Source organism: Sceloporus occidentalis, unplaced genomic scaffold (genome assembly GCF_023333645.1).
Source record: "Sceloporus occidentalis isolate IW3139 unplaced genomic scaffold, rSceOcc1.0.p SCAF_3, whole genome shotgun sequence".
NCBI lineage: Eukaryota > Metazoa > Chordata > Lepidosauria > Squamata > Phrynosomatidae > Sceloporus > Sceloporus occidentalis.
Window position 1 is genome coordinate 241274054 of NW_028316983.1, and position 19400 is coordinate 241293453.

Genomic DNA, 19400 nt, shown 5'->3' on the forward strand with positions numbered 1-19400 from the left:
GGCAGACTGGTTCTACTGGTATGAACCGGCTTGGACTCTGAGATCCTCTGGAGAAGCCCTTCTGTCCGTCCCAACACCATCACAAACACAGTTGTGAGGATGCGGGGGAGGGCCTTCTCAGTGGTTGCCCCTAGACTCTGGAACTCCCTGCCCAGGGAATAGATCAGAATGGCTCCCTCCTTGATGGCCTTCCGCCAGCAGTTGAAGACCTACCTGTTCAAACAGGCATTTAAGGAATTGCTATAAGGACAGGCTGGGATCTTGGACCAGTTTAAAAATTATTTTTAATGTACATTTTTTTAATGTTTTTAATTGTACTGTTTTTTAATGCTGTGAAGCTGCTCTGAGTTCCAGTCCTGGGAAAAGAGCGGGAGATAGATAGATAGATAGATAGATAGATAGATAGATAGATAGATAGATAGATAGAGCATTCCACTGTAGAAAACATTGGATAGAACCTGAAGGTCTAGACGAACTGAAATCTGAAATCTGGAGACACAGAATTTATTCCCCTGAGGTATCTGAAGATGTTAATGAGAAGAGAAAATTTCAACTAAAACTCAGAATGGATTCATTGCTCCAATGACATGGCAATACCAGCCCAGCTGGGATCATACTAGAGTTCAATAGATCCATATTACTTGTACTCCTTCATGTTCAAAATGATCCAAAAGCCAAAGGGTCTTGGATCTTTCCTGCCCCAAAGTATCCAAAACTGAATCATTCCAAGACCCAAAGAAGCCAACTTTTCAGTACAGTGGCAGCTTTCTACAAATCCCAGCAGTCCTAATTCTGTCAAGTCAAGCCTGTCTTCAATCTGAAGTGGTATTGTCCAGATGTAATAACTGGGTCCAAACAAGCGTGGGACAACACAGCTCTGAGTGTCCATAATGACTCAGACACTGACTTACTGAATGGTTATATGTGAACTTCAGAAATATCTGTGTATTCATGCATTCATCCATGCCCACCTCCTTCTGCTACCATCTTTTTTCTTCCACTGTTCCTCCACCCACAAAATAGAAAAGCATTCTGCATAGAAAATTCCATCTTTTTTGTAGAAGTCCCACCTTTTTTTTGGGGGGGAGGGATAAGCTAAGTTGTGAACTGTCTGTTCATTTGTTTCTATTGCCTGAATATTTTCAAATATCCATTCATTTCCTGATGAGGATGATATTAGTTCATCTGCTTCAGACCATCTCTGCCTGTCCACATTTTGATTTGAGGGTTCAGTCAGTTGCTCTTGATTGCAAACGGTTATGCTTTTCCTTAATTCAGTTGTGCCCCTCAGCTCACAATCCAAGTCTTCTCTTTGGACCAGGGAAGTATGGAAACAAGTGAAAACTTCTCACCTTTTCACCATCCAGAAGAAGATGAACCCTGAAGTTCATGGATTCATTGATAACAATCTCTTCATTCCTGTACAAGATCTGAAAGACCCTGCTATAGACGCTGTTGTCATGGATGCAGGCAGAGCAAAGGATTGAATTACCTGCAAAACAAAATTAGAAACCACATGTCCATTGGCAGGGATGTAGCCCAGATTTTGGGAAGGGAGGGTCCAGACTAATGGGGCTTGGGTGCGGTGGCGCGACAGCATGCACCATTCATTGTATCTAACGGAAGTGGGGGTCCGAACCCCATGGACCCCTCCCTCTTGGCTACGTCCCTGCCATTGGCTAGTTTTTTCATGGAATTTGGCTATTACATATCCCAATATCCAGAAGTAATTTGAGCTTACAAGGACTGACAAATCTTCAGAATTTTAGTCACCACCAAGCTCTCAATATCAATCAATCACCACCAGGAAGCGGTGTCCTGGTGGCGATAGTAGGGCTCAGGAGCGTGCACCAACCGTGCGCTCCTGAGCCCTATGATATGTGGGCAACACCATTATTGAGTGGCACCACCCACACAGGGGGGCGTATAGATGACATGTGGGCATCTGAGCACCCACACATCTCTTAAAGGAAATGGCATCATAGGGCTGCGTCATAATCCTTACGACACCGCAAAAAAGAAGCCGCTCTAGGCAGATTCTTTTTTTGCTGTGCAGTGTTGCCCTGTGGTTTGGTTGCTGCAACAATGCTGCACAGCAAAGAAGGGTGGCGTTTCAACGCCAGTGTGTACCAGGCTTTTATGTCCCATCTTTTCCCCAAGAGTGGCTAATTAATTCATAATATTTACAGCAAAGGGCCTTGAGATGCCTTAGCTTTTTTTTTTTTTTTTTTTTAAAGAAGAGTCTTGGAATGTATGCTTGGTGGGAATGCAAAAGAGGGCCTTCTCCATGGTTTCTCCCAGACTCCATTCCCAGAGAAGCAAGACTGGTAATCTCCTTCCTATCTTTCCTCAGGCAGGTAAAAATCTTTTATTTCAACAGGTCTTTGAGAACTGATTTCTCAGCAGAAAGAGGCTTTGTATAATGTACTCACTTTTTTATGTGTTATACTTTTACTTTGTCTTAACTGGTTTTGAGTTTTATGCTGGTTTAATTGCTTTTTAAACTTTTGTATGCTGTTAATTTTTAACTATGTTTGTTTTAACTGTTGTAAACCAACTTAAGTACCAAACTGGCAAAAATGGTCTGATACAAATAATGGCTGAGTTTCTAGATCATCTACATAGTTAAATATACTCAGCTCCCTTATACTTAACTAAGCAGTATCTCTTGGCCTCAACCCTCAATCCCATGTCCTGTGCCTCATCTGCTGTGAGAGATGGGGATCTGTTCTCCTGTCAATCAAGGCACAGCAGACTGATGTTTCTACCTGTATCCCAAAAGTGACTGTAAGAAGCAGGATTATTATTATTAAGCTTTATTTATATAGCACTGTAAATTTACACAGTGCTGTACATAAATCAATTAAAATAGATAAAATGAACCTGCCTATGGCATACATTCTACAAGCATAATTAAATATAATACATATTAATACATGTTAGCATTCAATAAAATAAGGCAGACAACAAATTAAAATAATAATCCTCCTTGCACCAGAGATTACTCACCAAGGGGGTGCAAACATCAGCCTGATGCATTCCAATTGACCCTGTTATTCACATCAGCTGATACCCAATAAGTCAGGATTGGAGGACCTTTTATGAACTCTACCTATTCTCTACACTTGTGGTGGTGGTGGTGGTGTGCCTTCAAGTCATTTCCAATTTATGGCAACCCTAAAGCAAACCTATCATGAGGTTTTCTTGGCAAGATTTGTTCAGAGGTTCTTCATTGTCTTCCCCTGATGTGAAAGCATGTGACTTGCCCAACATCACCCGGTTGGTTTCATTGTCATGCAGGGGATTGAATGTAGATCTCCAGAACTGTAGTCCAGCACTCAAACCACTATGCCATGCTGGCTTGAATATGTAGGGATCATGAATACAAATCAATTACTGCAGGACTGTGAATTCCAGCCAGTTCTAATAATAATAAGAAGAAGAACAGGTTACATTTGTGCCTCATCTTTCTTCCTGTGAACTCAATATAGTATAAACAGCTTTTCTTCCCCACCCCTTATACTCATAGGAAACCTGCAAGGTAGGCTAGGTTGAGAGATAGTAATGGGCTTAAAGTTATCGAAGAGGATCCCTGACATGCTTTAATCCTGCAGTCAAAGATCAAACACTGTGAGTGTGATGTGGGTAAGACAGAGAGCCAGTGCGATGCAGTGGTTTTTGTAGCTTCTGATTTATGCCAACCCTAAGATTGCCTATCACAGGGTTTTCTGGGCAAGATTTATCTAAAGGAGCTTTAGCTTTGCCTCTGAGACTGAGAGAGTGCAAGCTCACCCAATGAGTTTTCATAGATGAGTAGAGAGTCAAGCCCAATGATAGTCCAACACACAAACCACTACATCACACTGGATCAACAATTCCATTATCACAATTAACCTTTTGCATGCTCATAAGTGAGCTTGTGATGATGTGAATACCTAACTGGGAAATAATGTGATGTGTCTCTATACACATCAACCAGATTCACTACAAATGTTGTGTTCCATGTGAGGGATTTAACTCCATCATCATCCTTCCAATTCACTAGACCTGTTGCTCATCATGTCAGCAATGTAATAGCAATAGCAAATATATTTCTATACCTCTTATCAGTGCACTTAAGCAGTCCTTAAGCTGTTTAAAATGTGTAAGTTAATTGCCCCCAACAACATGGGTACTCATTTTAGCAAATATTCTATGTACATTGTACATTCTTGCTTTTTTCTTTTTCTTTTCTTTGTTTTTGTACATTGCATTATTGCTTTTGATAAAGGAGTTTGGTTGTAGTTTGTACTCTAGAGCCAGCATGAAACAATTTTTCAATTCATCCTTACTTTTGATATATGCAAAACCAAATGCTTCAGGAAAATGCTAAACTAGAATAATCTCCTTGATCCTGCATTTTTATAGGGGTAGGATAATTTTATGTGGAGGAGAACTACGCTTATTTCTGCTGTCTGATATTTTTGGATTAAAAGATACATCAGATGAAGCTGCTTCTTCTCTTTTCACTTTCAGTTGCAGTTGGTTCAGGAATATTAACAAGTTTCTTCAAGAATGTATTCCATAATGTGCAAAAAGACTTTCTTGTTCAGCCCTGTGCTTCAGTCAAGCATCATCACAACAGGAGTATGGAGATAAAAAAAAGTCATTTACTTTTCTTTGTTGAGTGGCAAAAAGTACAACACAAGGGAAAAATACATTCCTCAAAGGCAGGCAATGTACTTCTATTTATTTCCATTTCAAACTTGCCATTCATTATGAAATCATCGACCGAATTGCATTGCAGGCTGAATGAATTCTTTCCTCAGTCTAACAAGGGCAAAGAGAAAAGCAGTTTGATTGCATTTTGTGATTCTTTTTTTAAAGGGATGTGTATGTACATAAACTATTTGTATACTGGATGTACTAGTTCTTTTCTGAGATACAAAATGTAATGCCATACACATAGACACACACACTTGTCAGGGCATAACTCCAAGTATATCAGAGGCATTATTTGGCCCACCTGGTGTAGTGCAATGATTTCCAAAGTGGTCAGTATGCCCCCCTCAGGTGGTGGTGAAAAGATCCAGGGGGTGGTTATGGAAAAGGGGGCAGCAGGGAGGCTTTCAGTCATATTGGTGCACAGAAAAATCAAGGGGAAGTAGCAGCCTTTAGGACCATGGTGGGGATGAGGGTTTCATGAAACCTCTTTTCAGGGTCTCTCAAAACCACAACACAGCCCCACTGATCATTTTATGTGGAGGTGTCGCCTGCTCTTTACCTGCCTGCATGAGCTCACTCCCTTAGCTGCATCTTTCACTGGTGTTGGCAGTGGCGGTTGGGAAACTCTTCCAAGACGGGCACAGGATATTGCTTCCATGTCTTGAGATGACACCATTTTGGGAGAGACTGACTGGAGCAAGGGGTTAGAGAACATGGCAGCACAGGAGAAGTGGCAGCACAAAAGAGCCTTCAAATCTGGGATATTGCTTATGCTTTGTGAGCTTTGCTGAGATGTGGCTGGCAGTCTGGAGCTACTCTTCTGCTCCTGTTTTCTTTCACTGGAGAGATTGAGAGAAGAGGAACCAAAGAAGCAATGTTTGTGTAGGGGGGAGGGGGACACCTGAAGCTTTGTGGGGAAGGAGGAGGAGTATCTGGGGTCGATTCTTGCAAAAAGTCCTTCATCTTGGAGTGGCTCCTGTAGGTAAAATATCTCCCTTTCGCCATCCCCACCAATCTCCAATCCAGTGCATGTAGTCTCTGTCAATCCCACACACACACACTGGCTACACCCCTCTCTGTCTGAATAAAGAAGGATTGGGGAGAGTCATACACTCTCAGCCTCAAAGGATTGCAATGGCAATCCCTCTCAGAAGAAACTCAGCAAGAAAACCCCATGACAGATTCACCTAATGGTTGTCATAAATTAGAAAAATCCTGAAGGCACATAGCAACAACAACAATAAGAGTACATGATTAAGAACAAAAATGGTTTATACAGGGCACGCTATGGCATAATTAATAAAGCAGACACAATTATGTTTTTTTACTGGTCACTATCAATATTGTCCCCCCCCCCCCCCCAAATAATGCTTCTGGTGATTAGTAGAAACTGCCTTTGGCCTGAGATTGCTGGGTGAAAGCACCAGCATTGTGTGTGATGCTTCCCATGTATGCTAATTCAAATGAACCCACCAAAACATGGGCTGTGATATCAAAGCAAGGCTTTTTGGAGATTAATTAATTGCTGAATTAATTCTTAAGCCTGGACTTCCACGAAGTTCAAAGATCTTATGTGTTGCAAAGATACTGCAAGACCATCACTCTTCACATGCCCGCTAATTGCCAGGAATAGACTAAGGCTGTTTGGTTTAACTGATTAATTGGATTAATTAATTTGAAGCCTTTGGATGGATTAAAACTGCACCCCTAATTAATCTGAACAGCATTACTTTTTTCCCTTTAAAAAGCACATATAAGCCTCCATGTACATTGACAACACAAGAGATAGTCAATGTCTTAGGAGAAAATATCACTGCTTCTCTCCCACACAGAAAACAAGAAAAGCCATTGCCTTTGAAAATATCTCATATTTATAAAAAGACAGAAACCTGTTTTTGCTGTACCTATGCACTGCATTAATATCCCTTTCTCTCAAAAGCCTGAGATGATTTGTAATTGTTTTTCTTTTAAAAAAATTGTGAAACTCATTAAGAGACTGGCACATAATTTATCAAGGATGGAAAACTGCATCCAGGGTAGAAAAACAGCACATGTTCTCCACACTTTGAGTGCCTGTTCTTTCTTTCTTTCTTTCTTTCTTTCTTTCTTTCTTTCTTTCACCGAGAAGATTATATTTCAGAAACACAGAGGACTTCTTGAATCTCTTTCTTTTACTGATGAATAAAAACAGCACCAGGACAATGCCAGAAACACACATAAATGAAGACATGAAGCTCCACAAAGCATTCCTTTAATAATAAAAAACCCTTCCTGACTGTGAGCATAGGAGAAAAACAAAACAAAACAAAACAGCACTCAAGTTAATGGACATGGCAAGTTTGCACCTGTTAATTCTGTCTACCTAGAACAAGTGGATTCTTTTATTTTCTCTCCAATGCTAAAAGATTGCTAGAAATTGGAATTTAAAGGGAGATTTTCATTTGTGATTTTTGCTCAAATGAGACAAGACAGGATGCAACATTTTCAAGTTACCATTAAGTACAGTGTTTGACCTGAAAATGATTGGGTTTTTGCAGATATCCATGCTTGAACCTCTCAGAAGTGACCAATTCAAACACTCAGAAAAAAAAAAAGTCTGGGGGTACACATGAAGGAGTTCTTAAGGGGCTCACTCCAAGTTCTCCCTGGCAGAACTGATGCAAAAAGTGTTCCCATTAGATTCTGAGATTTTAGGTGCCATCCCTGCCAAGAGAAAATCTACCCACCCAAGATTACCAGGAGAACTCATCACTGACTCTATTCTTGTTGTGTGCCTTCAAGTTTTTTCTGACTTATGGTAGCTCTAACAGGTTTTCTTGCCATAATTTGTTCCAAGGGCGTTTGCTAATGCCTTCCTCTGAGGCTGGGAGAGTGTGACTTGGCCAAGGTCACCCAGTGGGTTTCCATGGCTGAGGGGATTAGAACCATGGTTCCAGAGTTGTAGTCGAATGCTGAAACGTTACACCAAGCTTGCTCTCTCTGTTACTTACTGTCTCTAATCTGTTCACCAATATTCCTAATATCTACAGCACTATATAAATAAAGCATAATAATAATAATAATAATAATAATAATAATAATAATACAATCCTCCCGTACAATCCTCCCCGCGCTCTCCAGTCCTCTGGGAAGAACTTACTGCAGCCTCTAAAATCTAGGCTTGCGGCGACCTCCCAGAGGGCATTCTCTGCTGTCACCCCCAAACTCTGGAACGACCTGCCAGATGAGAGCCGTCAGTTGACATCATTAGACAGCTTTAAAAAAGCTGTCAAGACGGATCTCTTCCGGTAGGCCTTTCCAGATTAACCATCCCGGCCCAGGTTCCCTCATTCCCTCATTCCTCCCGTGGCCCCATCTTAGTGATGGTTGAGGATCAACAGAGGGATATCAGGGGTTTTAGTTTTTAATTGTTGTTTTTATGCTTTGATATTGTGTTTTTAATATGTTATACTGTTTAATACTGTCTTAAGGGGGGGGGGGATAAAGTGTTTTTAATTGTTGTATTTTATATTTTACTGTTGTCAACCGCCCGGATTGGTTTCCCATAGGGCGGTATACAAATTATTATTATTATTATTATTATTATTATTATTATTATTATTATTCCTGGAGAGCCTTGAAGTTGCAACTAAAGGGAGAGACAGATACTCACAACTTCAAATGCACATCAATACTGCTTGTGTATATGTATGTGCATGAGTCTTGATGTTCCTTGTCAACTGATGAACTTCATAGGGATTGTGCAAGGAATACTCAGAGGCAGTTTGCCATTGCCTTCCTCTGAAATATATTGTACAGCATTTAGTATTGGTTGGTGGTTTCCCATCCAAGTGCTAGCCATGTCTTACCCTGTTTTGCTTCCAAGATCAGATGGGATGGTGCTCATTAATGCTATTATTTATAACAATATCAAAAATATTGAAATAAGTATCAGTAATTAAGTTCAGGTACAACTACAGCTAAGTTCTTACCTTATCCAGAGATATGGAAGGAAGCACATATTCCCACATGGTATAATGGCATGAGAAAACCACCCGTGTCTGTACACTTTTAAAAATAAACCCTTAAATAAACATTTAACAATAATATCATTGCAAATAATGACACAGAAACATAGATACCAAACAGACTGGCAGTAAGCACTGGCTTGGGTGTGGCATGGGGACATGGTGTTTAGATGACTCTGAACCCATTGCCACCCCCAAGCTGGCATCACACCGGCCACACAACCAGATGAAGGGCAGCATTGCTGTGCTCCAGCAGCATGGCATTTATACGCTGCACACGGCAGGAGCATTGTAAAGCTGTGGCAGCAACTGAAAGGGTGCCATTTTGCCAGCTCAAAAAGGAGAGACATTTTGCTGCCTCTTTTGGAGGGTCGACGCTGCAGCATGCTGGTGCCACAGCCCCAATCCAGTGCTCAAAGGGGTGGCATCACACCGCTCCTTTAGGGCCACCTGTTTTGGCCCTTAATATCTCTTTATAACATGAATAGGTAAAGATTCTGTTTTTATGGATGGGAGAAACATCCATCTGATTCACGTTTTAATATGAACCAGAATACTATCAATATTCAGATCTTGCAGGACTCTGAATTTTGTGATTCAGTAACCTGCTTTTATTTTTATTTTTTTTAAAAAGCATACAACAATTATATTTTTGGGAAAACTGAATACAGATATTCATATTTTAGTTTAAAAAAGAATGCTTGTAAAAATAATACAGAAACTTTCATAAAAATACATATGTATGTCTATGCAGACAAAATGCTCATGAAAATGCATACCAATTTCCCATTGGATTTAAATAAACTGACAAAAAATGGAATGGAACAAAGTGGATTGTAAATTTGCAAACATTATGCAAAGTGAAGTAGCTTCATCCATCCCAATCAAAGCCTGTACTCTGACTGGCTAGGACTGAATGAATGTCACTTTGCACTTGGCACAAGATCTTAGCAAAAAGGAAAAGGAAAACTGATTTTGGAAAGTAAAATGACTAATGAAGATGTACTGTTCATCTTCATACCTCTTTCAGACTTTTACTGTAAGGAGCAAAATAAAGCTTCAGCAATAATTTAAAAGATACAGTAGTCTACTCTTGTCCACAGTTCATTTTCCATGGTTTCAGTTACCCATGTTGAGTCACAGTCTGAAAATATCATGTAGTCCCCACCCCCATTATCTACCTCTACTCTTCATGGTTTCAGTTACTCATGGTCAATCACAGTCTAAAAATATTACTTTTATAGGGTTTGGCAGTATCCATGGTTTCACACATCTACCGAGGGTATTGGAACATATCCCTTTTGAATAAGAGGGACTACTGTATGCACATCACACTGTCTAAAAGAAAGGAGAACTTGATGATGAGTCTACATGTGAAAGGGATCTAGGAGTCCTAGTAGACCCCAAGTTGAACATGAGTCAACAGTGTGATGAGGCAGCTAAAAAGGCCAATACTATTTTAGGCTACATCAATAGAAGTAAAGTGTCTAGATCAAGGGAAGTAATAGTGCCACTCTATTCTGCTTTGGTCAGCCCCCACCTGGAATAATGTGTCCAGTTCTGGGCACTACAATTCATAAAGGATGTTGACAAGGTGGAGCATGTCCAAAGGAGGGTGACTAAAATGATGAAGGGTCTGGAAACCATGCCCTATGAGGACAGACTTAGGGAGCTGGGTAAGTTTAGCCTGGAAAAGAGATGGTTAAGAGGTGATATGATAGCCTTGTTTAAGTATTTCAAGGAGTGCCAAATTGAGGATTGAGTGAGCATGTTTTCTGCTGCTCAAGAGACTAGAACATGGAACAATGAATGCAAGCTACAGGAAAAGAAATTCAGCTCAACATTGTGAGGAACTTCCTGACAGCAAGAGCTGCTTGACAGTAGAACACACTTTCTCAGTGTTTGGTGGAGTCTTCTTCTTTGGAGGTCTTTAAACAGAGGCTGGATGGTCATCTGTTGGGAATGTTTTGATTGTGAGTTCCTGCATGGCAGGGGATTGCACTGGATAGGCCTTGTGGACCTTCCAACCCTATGATTCTATGAAAGGATAATTCCTGCAGGACAGGTCCTGGGGTATGAGGTATGAAGTGATAGGGTCATCTGTAAGCGTTAAGAGAGGCTAGCCTGTGCCTTGGATTGTTCAACCATCATGTTGGAGATATCCATCATCACAGACACCAAGGTTCCAACCCCAAAGTCTCCTTTCCCCAGTCTCTCGAACCCCCTGTGCAAAGCAAAGAGATCCTTGATGCTTTAAAGAGCAAATTATGCCATATCTTGTCATGGACAACTGTTGACTTGCTGGGGCCAACAAATGTTATGCAAACACTTGCCCAATCCTCCCACTATACCACTCCACCAAAACAAAACAAGACAAAAATTGCCCTCAAATGTTCTGTTGAGAGGAAGAAGACATTCCCCCCTGTTTAGGTCCCCCTGGGCCAGTTTAGATCCTGAAGAGATATTTCTTTTTTAACAGTAATAAGTGAGAAGAAGTCATTTTCTAATCACTTCCTTCATCCAAATATTACCATGCCATGCTGAACACACCGTTTCTGAGTGACTTTGGAAAGCAAGTATGGCTGGGCTTGGTTGGTACATGAATGAAAGACCAAGAGGGAAGACCAGAGATCACCAAGTAGAGCTCAAAGGAGTCTGTTTGAAACCCTGGATATCTTCTATTGTTCTAAGTTGTGAGCTATTGATTTTTTGGTTTGCTTTTGCCATATTTGGCAGTCTATAAAGACCATGTATAGAAAACCCATTTCCCAATCCTCTCACAAATACTCATCAATGGTTGCTGTAAATGAATTATTGTCCTGGCATCACAAGAGTTGGGGATGAACTAGCATAATTCTTCTCCAGTTAAAAATAACAAAAATTCAGCACAGCCTTATTGTGTTTCTCCATGGTTTGAGAAACAAACCCAAAGAGTCTTTAATCCCTAGGAAAATTACCTTAAAGCAAAAATCTGATCTATCCCCCCAGCTTCCTACAGCAGTAAAATGTATTCAGGTATAAACCTCATTTTGCAAAGAAAGCTAACTCCTAAAATTCCATTGTGAAAAATTCAGAGCTTTGCCCCATTTTTAAACCTGAGGTTTTATCGCACATGAAAGTATCATTATGGACTTACAAAATAGACAGTGTTAAAACCTTCGGATTATACTAAGGCCTCTGATGCGGTCATCCTTTCAATATACATAATTATATCAAATAAATACCCAGTGGAAATGCAGTCTCCTAACCACTGTTTGATAGCTTACAGAAAAAAGGAAAAGGAACATGATGCATTAAAAGAAAAAGTGAAGGGGCATCAGAAAATATAAATTTGCATTTAGATAAATTGATAATATTGTCATGTCAACTGTTTATTTTGTTGAGGCATATGGACATGCTTCAACTAAGCATGTGTGAGAAATTTGCTTGATTCACATATCAATGATCCCATACAGACAGGCCAAAATAAAGCTGCTTCAGGTCAGTTTGAAGGTATGCTGTTTAAAAGATGCATGCGTCCTAAGAGGCCAGAAGCTGCGCCAAAGCCATGCTCCAGTTCTAAGGACTGGAACGTAGCTTTGGTGCAGCTTCTGGCCTCTTAAGATGCATATGTCATTTAAGCAGCATACATCCAAAGTGACCCAAAGCAGCTTTATTTTGGCCTGTCTGTATGGGCCCAATGCAAACTTTTTAAATGTGCATTTCCTAAACCTAAATGTGGATCTTAATGAAGTTTGGAACCCAAACCTATACATTTGTGATTCTATTCACAGAGGGATGTGATCAACACACACACACACACACAAATCCACATTTCACAAATGTACAAAAAACCCACAATCATGTAATGCACAAAAACTTAATGAGAGGGTTTTTTGGGGGGTTGGGATGTACAAAACATTTTATTAACTGGAAAATTGCTTTCAAAATGGGTACATTTGAAAACTAGTATGTAGACACGCAAAGAATATATATTTAAAACTGTGCAATTTTTTTAGAGACTTGGAAGAAGTTAAGAGCCTAAATATCCTGAAGGCAACAGATTCTGTCTGACCTCAGAAGCTAAGCAGGATCAGCCCTGGTTAGTACTTGGATAGGGGACTACTGAGGAATATATTGTGCTCTACTGTGCTCTGTGTTCTATATTTCAGAGGAAAGCAATAGCAAACCACCTGAGTATTCAATGCCTAAGATAACCCTACAGAATACATTGTGTTATAAGTTGGCAGGTGATTTAAGGCACATTCACTATCTTTTCATGCAGATTAAGAAAAAATGCTACCAAATATGGATCTGCATTGAAACTGAATTAGCACTGGGGATATGACAATCTTACCGAAGCTCAGCTTGACAGACTTTTTCAACCTCAATCTGACAAGACAAGAGCCACTAAATTCAGAAGGAAGTGAAAGGGGTTGGAATTGTTCCTGCTCCTCACACTTTCTGATATTCAGATGTTCAGCTGAAAATCTAAACTAGTGCTGAGCAAACTAGAATGGGTAGAGGAGCTAATATTCTTCTTGTACTCCTCTGGGGACCCCACATAGTGCTAAAAGTCCCCCCAAAAGGAAGAGGGGAAGGGAGGGGATGGCTTCTACTTCCGCCCTCCAAAAAAAAGGTGGGTCTCTTTTAGTGGTAAAATTTTGGACAGCATCCCATTAGAAACTTAGGGCCCGAACAGATAGGCCAAAATAAAGCTGCTCTGGGTCACTTTGGAGGTATCCTGTTTAAATGATGCATGCGTCCTAAGAGTCTGGAAGCCACACCAAAGCTGTGCTCCAGTCCTTAGGAGTGGAGTGTGGTTTCGGCATAGCTTCCGGACTCTTAGGATGCATGCATCATTTAAACAGCATACCTCCAAAGTGATCCGAAGCAGCTTTATTTTGGCCTATCTGTTCGGGCCCTCAGACTCCTGCCACACTGCAGAATTAATGGAGTTTGGCACCACTTCAACAGTGGAATCCTGGGATCCTGGAATGGAATCCTGAGATTTGTAGTTTGTTCTGGCACCACAACTTTTTGATGGCAAAATCCCAGTATCCCAAAATCCCAGTCTCATAAAATCCCAGTATTCTATAGCATCGAGCCACTGTAGTTTAAACCATGTCAAACTGCATTGATTCTGCAGTGTGGCGGAAGCCCTACATGCACTTAAGGACAGCCTACCTCCTTGTATGTCCATATGAAAGAGGGCTAATCTCTAGCTCTTGTTCTTCATCCTCAAACCTCCCATGCACATCAACATCAAGCCCTGGAAGGTAGTACAGCTGCTTTCTTGACAAAGGAAAGGAATGGAGGTGATCCAGATCATGGAGCTAGTCTGAGCACCCTAGGGAATTACAATATGAGTGAACTCCACTGGAGAATGCACCCTCATTTCTCTACCATCCTAATGGAATTGGGACTATCTGATTTTTTTCTGGTCTTAAGCACCTCCACTTCATCTCTTCCTCAATGATAAGAGATTGCTGCAGGAGACCTTCCCAGGGGCCTTGGTGGAGCAGTGGTTAAATGCAAGTATTGCACCCACAATGTCGTGAGTTAAATCCCAGGGCTCCAAGATTGACTCAGCCTTCCATGCTTTCATAGTTCAGTAAAAATGAGCACCCAGCTTGTTGGAGGCAATTGGCTTACAAATTGTAAACTGCTTACAGAGTGTGGAGTTTGCTGTTAAGTGGACTAGAAATGTAAATTCTATTGCTATTTCTTAATAGCTGTCAGGTGGTGGAAGGATGCAGAACTGCTCATGGAGAGCTATGCACAAATGTACAATCTTGGGTGGTATCTGTTGGAAGGGCTTTGTTGTTGTTAGCAATATCAGTAGAATTTACATTTCTATACCGCTTCATAGTGCACTCTCTAAGCAGTTTATAATCTGTAAGACAATTGCCCCAAACAAGCTGGGTACTCGTTTTACCAGCCTATGAAAGGATGGAAGGTTGAGTCAACCTGGAGCCCTCTGGAATTAAACTCACAACATTGTGGCTGCAGTGCTGGCATTTAACCACTGCACTACTAGGGTACTGTTTTTCTTGTTGTGTGCCTTCAAGTCATTTCCAATTTATGGTGATCCTATCATGCATTTTTCTGAGGCTGAGAGAATGAGATTCACCCACTGGTTTTCCATGCCCAAGCGGGAAATTGAACCCTGATCTCCACACTGTGTCTGTGGAGGGGCTACAACCTGTTTAAAAGATGAATCGCCACATGTAGAGGCTTCTATAAAAGGCAATTTATCCTTTTTTTTTTTCAGGGAAAGGGAAAAAAGCATAATTCGTGGAGCTGAGGGGTTTTGCACAGCTTTGGTATAAACAAAATGCATGTGTATACAAGTAATGGATAACTCCTTAGTGTTGTGCCTCCCTTCAGTGAGGCAGCAGAAACAGCCAAGGCATGATATGAGGGTTTGAGATGTGGCCCAGCACTGCAAGTAAACATCTGCAGGTAAAGTAGAGCTGAGGAAAAATAGAATTGTGTAGTTGTGGGTAGCAATGTTGGAGACAGCTTCAACAATGTTGGAGACGGCTCCTTGAAGACTTCTCTCCAATCTCTGATACCTCAGCTTTGATCCTGGTGATGGCAATGTATTTTTCTGTCTGTCTGTCCTTTCATGTATCCCTCCTCCTAGCTTCTTCTACTCAGCTCCCAACAGATGCTAGTTGCTTCTTGAAACCTTGGAATGTTTTTGACTCATCCTAGTAGTGGTTTGATCATTGGACTATGACTCTGGAGACCAGAGTTCGAATCCCAGCTCAGCCATGGGCAAGTCACACTTTCTCAGCATCAGAAGATGTCAAGGGCAAACCCCCTCTGAAGAAATGTAACCAGAAAACCCTGTGATAGGTTCACCTTAGGGTCAGAAATCAAGTTGGAAATGACTTGCACTCATACAACAACAACAACTGCATCCCACAAGGAGTTATTTATAACATTGGGTACCTGATCTTCATAACACAACCTACCAAGCTGGATACAATACACCAGTCATATATAGTATAACTGGCCAGAAAGCCATTCTAAGATAATAACAATTAAAAGAGGAATAGATAAAATTCTATATGGTAATTTTATCTATTCCTCTTTTAATTGTTATTATCTTAGAATGTACGCCTTGGGCAGGCTTTTATTTACTCCTAATTTTACCGACTTTGTACAGCGCTGTGTATAATTACAGCACTATAGAAATAAAGTTTAATAATAATAATAATAATAATAATAATGCTAGTTTCTGTGACCACAGACCCTACCATCTGTACTAATCCTTTAGACTAGAACTGCACTGCAAAAATAATCCATTTTGACATGATTTTAACTGTCATGAGCAGTGCTATGGAATTCTGGGAACTGTATTATTGAGACATTTAGCCTTTTCTTTCAGAGAGCTCTAGTGCTACAACAAATTACAGTTTCCAGAATTCCATAGCATCCAGCCATGACAGTTAAAGCAGTGTGAGACTGAGTTATTTCTACAGTTCAGATGAAGCCTTAAAGAACCACTACAAAGAGCTTGCTTCAGCTTGGTAGGTCACCATACTACATCACATGTGGCTATGAAAAATAAGGCACAATTGGCTTGGTTAACACCTGGATAGGAGACCATCTGGGAAAACCAAGTATCCCTAGCTAAGGGGAAATCCTGTCTGAATCCCTGGAGAGGCACTACTAGTCAAAGCTGACACTATTGGGCTGGGACAACCAATGGTCATACTTGACATAAACAGTTTCTTCAAATTCCAAGTTGTGCAAGCTTGTTCTGAGCAACAGCTTTGCAATTAGATTTTAAGTAGTGAGAGTTGCTAGCCTTCATGTCAATGTGGAGATGAATCTTCTTTGGGATTTAGTCTGAAAATTAAAGGGGCTGTTCAAAATGCTGGAACTATATTGGGGATAGGACTCATCCACTTGAATAGCTATTTTAAAGCTTTTAGTAAAATCAAGCACAGATTCACTATCTCACAGACATGGAAGCCTCCAGATGCCACTGCTTGCAAGGCATCTTGAACTTATGTGCTTCAGGGCTCAGTTCTTTATCCCTTTTCTACGGACAGTATAACTTCTGATTAAAGTCATACAGCTCTATTATCAATCCTTCATCTCAACCTTGCCTTTTGACATTTCCAATTAGCCTGTTGAAGAGAGTGATAGCTAACTGCTTCTGTGTGCTATTCTATTATGTGAAGATGGAAAAGTAAGATATACCCTTATTAATTTTCTCATACAAAAGTCAGTAATATAAATGTAGTCACTTATCTCTGTTATGTTTCATAAACCAAAGTTCATTTTTCAAGGTTATTGGAATTGAGTGCAGTCACGTATAAGTGCCCAGGAAGCTTGGTCTACAATCCTATTTGATAGCAAGGTGATGTGACTGACTAATATTGACAAAAGGCTCGTATAATTGGTGCTATCCACCCACAAGATGTGTCATCCTTTCCCTCTTCAGACCTTTCTCTTTACCTGTTGAGCTGTAAACTAGAGGGCAGGGGTTGTCTCACTTCCTTTGATATGTGAGCCAATCTGGGAGTTTTGCCCTTTTGAAAGGCAAATGAAGGGATATAAGTGCTTTGTATGAAACCAGTCAATCTGCTCTTCAAGGTCTAACTCTTTTGAAAAAGTAGAAGCTCTTAATCAAATGGAAATCCAGCCTGTATTTTGAGGCTATACAGTAGCTTACTTAATGTGATCAGTAGTCTCATAGAGGAGTCATTTTTTTTTAATCAGGACGGTGTGAATAACTTCACTCATGCATTCTGGGTTTGTTTGTTGTTCATACAGCCAACACTGCAAATCTTTTGTAAAAACTCAGGGAAAAGCCTGAAATAAGTGGAGTTTTTGGCAGCGCTCCCAAAATTTGAAGTCAAGTACATTTGGGATGCATGTGAGCAACAGAGATTCATCCTGGATTATTTTCATCATGGAATAACCCCTAAATGACAGAAGCCAAAACAGATGAGCCATCAGTAATGGCAAGCTTTTTCTGAAAGAAACTTCCTCATCCATCATTAGTCTTCTCTTGAGATCCTCTGCAACAGGAGACAATTTGCTAGAGTCTAGAACAGCTTTGTTTTTGTATTACAAATCACAGATTTCCCACTGGCCACATTGGCTATAATGTTCTGGGAATTTTGGCCATCCCAAAAATAATAGGGGTGTATCCACACTACTAATTAAAAGCAGTTTAACTCCACTTTAATTGGCATGACTCTGTACTGCAGAATACTGAGATTTACAGTTTGGCGAGGTATTCAGTCTGGTCTGTCAGTCTGTTTGGTGTTGCCTGACCAAACTACAAACTGCAAAATTCAGTAGGACAGAGTCATGGCAGTTAAAGGGGTGTCAAACTGCTTTCAATCTGCAATATGGCTACACCCAATGACCACATTCATAACTTTATAACATCATAGCTATGTCCCTCAGAGGCCATACAATTATCTAATGAATTGTCACAATGTATATAGGGGCATTTTGTTGCACCATGGGAGCTCCCTTTGCAGAAGTCCCATAGCATTATGGTGTCCACTGTGCAACAGATCTGATAGCAGTCTGATGCCAATGGCCCTATGGAAGCCATGTCACAACAGCCATGCTTTTGCCTTCATCTATGGTCCTGGAGATGTCTCTGCTTTCCTCCTGAGAAGACAAGCATTACGCTATGTTGCAATTCATCTTTCCATGATCCTTAGTCAGTTTATGATTATGTAAGTGTAGAAAATTATTGGTATTTATTAGGCAGAGCCTGTAGCATGCTCCAGTGTTATCATGAGCTTCTGGTAGAAAACAGAATCCTTTGGTAATGTTTTAAAAAGCAAGGCTTATTTTATTGTTACAAAGAAATCCATCTATATTAGGAAAGTAGATAATCAATAGAAAAATATCTATACTTGGTAGAAGAGTCGCTAGAGCTGACTCCTATGAATGAAGGTATATGCAGGAGACATGCTCATGGATGCTTGTTTCAAAGAGGGATCAATAAGATGAGAGAAAAGGTTGTAAAACCCAATGCTTAACATTTTTGTAGAGAAGGTGGAGGAGAGAAGATGTGACCTCTTAGACCAGGAATTATGCTGACCAAGGAGCAGAGAGCGAGAGAAACAAGACAGGCAGTTAAGGAAGTTACTTCTCTATTCCCAATTATGAAAGAGATAGGTATTGATGCTTTCTTCACTTAAAACAGTAAAATCCCACTATGATGCTAGACAATGTTTTCAGGCTCTCAGTTTGGGTCATTTGAGGGCATATTCTCATTTAACCATATGATGGGAAGTCATATGTTCTGGCCTGTAGGGACTTACAATGCTCAACCCAAATAAGAATTGGTCACTATGGTGCTGGGGTTTAGCTAGGAGTCCATCTCCTCAGCAGTGAGGAATTCAATCATCCCACCTCCTCTCCATGTACAATCCACCAGTGTTACTGTGTGCATATGAAAAGAGGTTTCTTCCAAGCCAGTTTGAATTTACTAGCATTAGAATATGCATCCAAGAGCTTATGGTACCCCTGAATAAGTGCCACACACCCCTCTGGTAATTATTCTTCTCATGATATAAGTTAAATTGGAGATCATGAATCAGGTGGAAGGTGCGTGAGAGAGCATTCTTAGCACTGGCAGAACTACAATATCTGAATGTGAAACTAAAGCTGACCCATTTCCACAGCATCCCTAATACAATGACTTGTGCCTTTTGAAAC

The 19400-nt window shown here is 40.5% G+C and overlaps 1 protein-coding gene across 4 annotated transcripts in view; it reads right to left on the minus strand.

The window, feature by feature from the left end:
• The window catches only part of LOC149317671 (protein FAM135B-like), a 190782-nt gene that overhangs the window by 54654 nt on the left and 116728 nt on the right, over nt 1-19400 (minus strand). For all 4 annotated transcript variants that reach the window (XM_089518010.1, XM_089518013.1, XM_089518011.1 and 1 more), the window contains exon 4: nt 1353-1492. In XM_089518010.1, the coding sequence (XP_089374136.1) occupies nt 1353-1492 (140 nt within the window). The remainder of the gene's footprint in view (nt 1-1352; nt 1493-19400) is intronic.